A 5,628-nucleotide genomic window follows, 5' to 3' on the forward strand; every position below is an offset into this window, starting at 1 on the left:
TATAGCTCTAATCTCGTAATTTATATTTATAGATTATTACAACAAGAAAGTACTTGAGAAAGGAAAACTTGAAAAGGACAGAACAGGAGGAGAATGATTATTTAACAGTGTACTTAAAGATTTTCTTATTTTAAAAAGGATATATTTAATTATTTATATGAATCATTCATACATAGATAGATATGAGATCTTCTCCATCGATGCATCCAACAGCTAAATACAAGAATTACTTAGAAGTACTATTTTGGTCGTTTTTTTTTTTTTTGAAAATTAAAATCGTCTTTAATATTTTTTTAAATAACGTTAACGTTAATTTTAAAATCATCATTTTTATTCTATTTTTTTTTTCATAAAGACAAACTTTTTCTTTCGTTTCTTTTTTTTTATTCCTACAAAACTCTTTATCCATTTTTTGTCACTCACAACATAACCAAAAAAAAAAAAAAACTCACCAGGATAGTTATGTGAAGTTTTAACATAGATTCTTTATTATTAGACCTGCATTGGTGTTAACTGTGAGTAATTTCTTTTGTTACGTTATGAATCATGAAAGATGAATGAAATGTTTTGCAAAATTGAGAAAATAAAAAATAAAAGAATAATTTTGCCTTAAGAAAATGTTGGAGACTAAAAATATGATTTTAAAACTAAAATTAATGTTAAGAATGATTTTGAACAAAGAAAAAAAAAATTAAGAACCATTTCAATTTTTATAAAAACTATAAAAACCAAAATAGTAGTAAACTCAAAAGATAATAAGGTAGTGTTTAGTGGGAGGGGAGGATTAAGACCGACTATCGTGGGATATAAAATTTTAATTCCTTCAATATCTCTAAAAAGTAAAAATACAAAAGACTGAAATATTTTTATTTTATATTCATATTTATCTTGAACTAAACAAGATATTAAAATATAATTCAGTGTTATACACCTTATACCAAACATATTAAAGAGATTTAATTTACTCTCCATCTCATAGTCTTAATCTCCCAATTTATATTTCTCAATTTCAAAGTCTCTCTTTCAAACGCAGTGTAAGTGAACTAGTTGGACTTTCTATGCCAAATAATCAAATTCTTAAGCAAAGTTTGTTCATATCTTGCTTCCATATACAAAGGCTCAGAATTAATGTGTGTCCTCTCCAACATAGAGCTTTATGTTTCACTATACATTCAAGAGGAATTAAGGATAAAAGAGTATATACAACAAGAAATAAACTGAAATGGAGAGTAATCCATCTTTTGATGTTACTTTAATTTATACGGATTGGGACATGTAACCACATTACTCACAATATATACAACATTTATTACTACATATCTTAATTTTAGTTGGATCCAAATACATTAATTTAATAATACATATTGTAAATTGACACTAACATAGTAACACTAAAAAAAAAAAAAAAAACTAAATATTATAATAAATTACAACTTTAAATGCTTAATTATTTGTAGGAGTGAAGTGTAAGTTCCAAAGGCAGCAATTGCAGTACCTACAAAGAAAATAGAGTAGTTGATGATCATTTCACACCCTAACTTCTTGTATGTTCCAGAAATCTTCAAGTAACAAACACTTGGCACTAGGAATGAAGCCGAGACACTTAGTAATGCACCCACGAGAGACATAAGGTATCCAAAAAATGGAACAGTGAGTGCAACAACCACAGTAGAAATGAGAAGGATGCTACTAACAACAACATGTGTGAGCTTGTGCCTTTTGTTGTAGTGATTTGGAAGCACGCTTTTTACGGCATCCACAATTGGCCTTAGCATCAGAGCATATTTGGTTATGGGGTTAACCAAAGTTGTGTATATTGCCACTTTTGAACTGAGCTTTTCTTTTGGAAGGTTCAGAGTTATTTCTGATTCAACCTCTGATCCAAACATTAAGTATCCCAAAACTGCTGTTGCTGCATATACTAAAGTGCACAATGTGAAGCACACCAGCAAAACCTGTAACAGAAGGTCAATTATAGTGTCAAGATGTAAATTCATACCAAAAATATAGATATTCATGTTAAACTATAAAATCATTATCTATCAGTACTAGTAACACTTTTGATACCACACATCTAACTGTTTTCAACCACAGTAATATGGAAATGTTTGGTAATCAAAGAAAATTAGTCAAAAACAGCCGCAACTTGCCTTATTTAACATTCATTTATTGTTGCGACAATTAATAAAATGCTAAATAAAACAAGTTCTGACTGTTTTTTTTTTGTCTCCCTAATATTATCACAGAAATATATATATATATATATATATATATACTCTGTTTCCTTTAATTAAATTCTAATTAACAGCGAGTTAAGCAATGAATTACCGGTTAAAAACAAAAAAAATTTCTTACATTAGAAAATTGATGCTTGTTCTTCATGGAAGTGTAGAGACTTGGAAAGACAGGGTGAGAACTGTAACAAAATGCATACAAGCTAACTGCAGCAGGAACTCCCTTCCAATTAAAGAGTACTCCTTTGCTATGAAGTTTTGTTCCATCAATTGTACCATTCCACAACAACGAACATAGAAATATAATTGATGCTAAGGCCCCAGTTGCTGACACATATGATAGAAGTTTACCTAGATCTTCTAACCATACCGTTGGGAGAATAATCAGTGCTGAAAGTAGAACAAAGAATTGTGTTCCAGTAATTCTCAATCCTCCAATATCCACATGAAAATGAGATATTAATTTGTTCAAGTTATCTCCTTCAAGAATCAAGTACCCTGTTATGACCAAATAAAGTTCACAATTCATTGCAATGTTTACAAGTAACCTTCCTTTGTCTCCAAATGCTCTTTGACCAATATCTGGAAGAGATTCAATAGTGGAATCTTTGTCCATGCATCTTTTGATTAATAAGCCTGTGTAGCATGCTGCTATGGATATCATGAACAGAAAAACTATGCTTAACCAACCTCCTGAGGCTAATGCAAATGGTATAGACACTATACCAATTCCTGAAGTACAACAAGTGAAAGGGTTAAATACTTAAATTATAGAAATTTGTGACTTGCATCATAATTTACAGATTTTAGATAACACAAAATAATATAATTATGCTATACAGACCTCAAAAATCAATACCATATAAAGATATGTATTTAGTATTTATATAAAATATTTTGATTAGACACCAAAAAAATATATAAAAAATTGATCATGCTATTATAAAAAAATTTAATTATTCTGCTATGTCTAGTTTTATTATTCTGATGATTGATTATTTGTTAAAAAGTTATGTGCAAAACATATTATATATACAAATAATATATAAACAATTTCTTTGATTTCATTCCAAATAATTTCTGCTGAGTTCATCAGTTATATATTTTTATAATTCAATCATTAAAGTGCAGAGGATGTAAATTTTAGGAAAATAAAATGCAATCATTAATCGTTTTTATAGATATTTTCAAACATAAAAGTTGCTTTTGCATTTTATGTTAAAATTAAATTTTAAAGCAATTATTGGCCTACCACCAGCAGCCGGGATGGTTGGATCATTGTCCCCGGCCGCTCCCCTCTTCAAAAAATATATAAAACTAGTCAAAAAAAAAAAAAAAGAAAAGTTTTACATCGATATCAATAATATTATTTAATTTGGCCACTCCAAAAGAAAAAAGGCAACGAAAAAAATATCTCTTTAATTTTTTTTAATTTTTTTTTGGACACATAAAAAGATGTGTATATCTACGAAATATGATATGATACGCCACATACAAACATACTAATTTTAGTTTTTTTATATGAAACAAAGACATAATATATATATAAAATATTTTTAAAAAAATTATAATAATTTTTTAATATTTTTTTGATATTAAAATACAAACTCATGTTATTAAAATACCAACATCACATATAAGTATTTTTAATCACGCTTTATCGATAAATCTCACAAAAGACTCATGCGTCAGAAATGTCAAAAAAGACTCAAACAATTTAAGCAACATCTTAAAATTTGAAAGATAGAAAAAGAAAATATTTTTTATATTTCCATCTATTATTTTCAACAACTTTATGCGTGAGTTGAGACAAAGTATTAATTCACATAAAGTGATCATTAAAAAGAGTGTTTCTTTTTCGTGAACTCCGGGGCTGTAGGCCTGTAGCTTCACCTTCCGTATCTTACTATCTTTCTTCAAATAATAATAATAGAGAAGTGCTAGGGATAGTAATTTTTGTGATTTGTAGCCATCAATGATAATTTTAATGGTGTGAGATTGATGTGAGATTTCATCCGGTTCACTTTTTTTTACTGGTTATATGCTGGCCAGAATTTGAAAAAAGTTGCTGGCCTAAACTTTTCCATAATAATAATAATAAAAATGAGGAGTGGTAGAGCCGTAAATTTTATGATATGTAGTCATCAGATAATTATTAATATTGTTTTTAATAGTGTAAAATTATATTTAATTGTATGAGATTATTCATTTTTTTTAATTGATTAAATACTAACCAAATTTTAATAAAATTACTGGTCCTCTAAACTTTGCCAATAATAATAATAATAATAATAATTAAATCAATCCTATATCATCACTTTTTTTGCACATATATGTTCAGTGATATTAAGTAGAAGTTCTCAATTTTTAGATTTTTCTATTAAAGTTTTTAAATTTGTTTTAAAAGAAAGAAGAAATAAAAAGTAGGTGTTTAATGTCTACGAATAAACATATAAAATTTTTGAAATAGTTAATAGGTATATGTTAGTGAATATAAATTCCTCAAGTTGCAAACAGAATCCTTGAGTGAGTTTAGATATGATAGCCACCATAAACTAGATTACATATATGTGAGATGCATGCAGATCTCAAGTGCTCCCATATGCCATAGGATATACTAATTTGGAAACTTTTAATTAGAATATATAATCCATTCTCTTCAGCTCTATATAATAACTAAGAAAAGAAAGCATAAGTATATAGTTGCTGAATAAATTTTGAATTTGACTTTAAAGTCTCACTAAAAATAATGAAACACTCTATATTGAAGGTTAATTTTAGTTTTACTAGGAAGAAAATGAGAAAAAGAAAGTGGAATAACAAACCTGAAATGCCATTAACCCCATGGAAACAGGTTTTGGCAAAAGATGAGGTTCCACCATTGGTGGTAGAAGGGGACATTGTTGTGCTAGTAGACAGAGCTGCTTCCATGTTTGTTATGTGAATACGAAGAGGGTTTACAGTTAGAGGCAGGCCCCAATGTAATGATGTCACAACACTCGCCATAGTGTGTGATATTTAAAGGCATCTTAGGAAGCTCCTAGCATGCATTAATTAATATTATTTATTTATTTTTTATTTTTATTTTTTTTATGATATTCTAACTTTTTACTTTTTCAAAGTGCATGCTGATATAACAGTCACTGCCTAGCTAGCTAACTCCACAAGATTCATGCAAAAATTCAATTTATATATAATATATTTTCTACGATCCCGATTATTTTCTTGTAACACTTATTATTAGTTGGCTCATTTTCTTTCGTTAGGATGAATTGTAGGACTTACATTGACCACAATTCAGCGCAGTATGAGACAAGATTATTTATACTTGGTGGGTGTTAGTTATGGATTTTGCTGTGAACTGTGAACCACACAATCCAATATATGATCTTGT

At 28.3% G+C, this 5,628-nt stretch overlaps 1 protein-coding gene across 1 annotated transcript; it reads right to left on the bottom strand.

The window, feature by feature from the left end:
* Positions 1 to 1,213: 1,213 nt before the first annotated feature.
* On the bottom strand, positions 1,214 to 5,281 carry LOC107609391 (amino acid transporter AVT1I). Its single transcript, XM_016311347.3, has 3 exons — positions 5,060 to 5,281; positions 2,356 to 2,966; positions 1,214 to 1,955 (listed from the first exon to the last, which is right to left on the bottom strand). Exons 1-3 carry the CDS (start codon positions 5,238 to 5,240, stop codon positions 1,428 to 1,430), a joined length of 1,320 nt encoding a protein of 439 aa, XP_016166833.1. The 5' UTR covers positions 5,241 to 5,281; the 3' UTR covers positions 1,214 to 1,427.
* Between the last annotated feature and the right edge of the window lie 347 nt (positions 5,282 to 5,628).

This window comes from Arachis ipaensis, chromosome B7 (genome assembly GCF_059453495.1).
Source record: "Arachis ipaensis isolate K30076 ecotype BB chromosome B7, ASM5945349v1, whole genome shotgun sequence".
Classification (NCBI taxonomy): domain Eukaryota; kingdom Viridiplantae; phylum Streptophyta; class Magnoliopsida; order Fabales; family Fabaceae; genus Arachis; species Arachis ipaensis.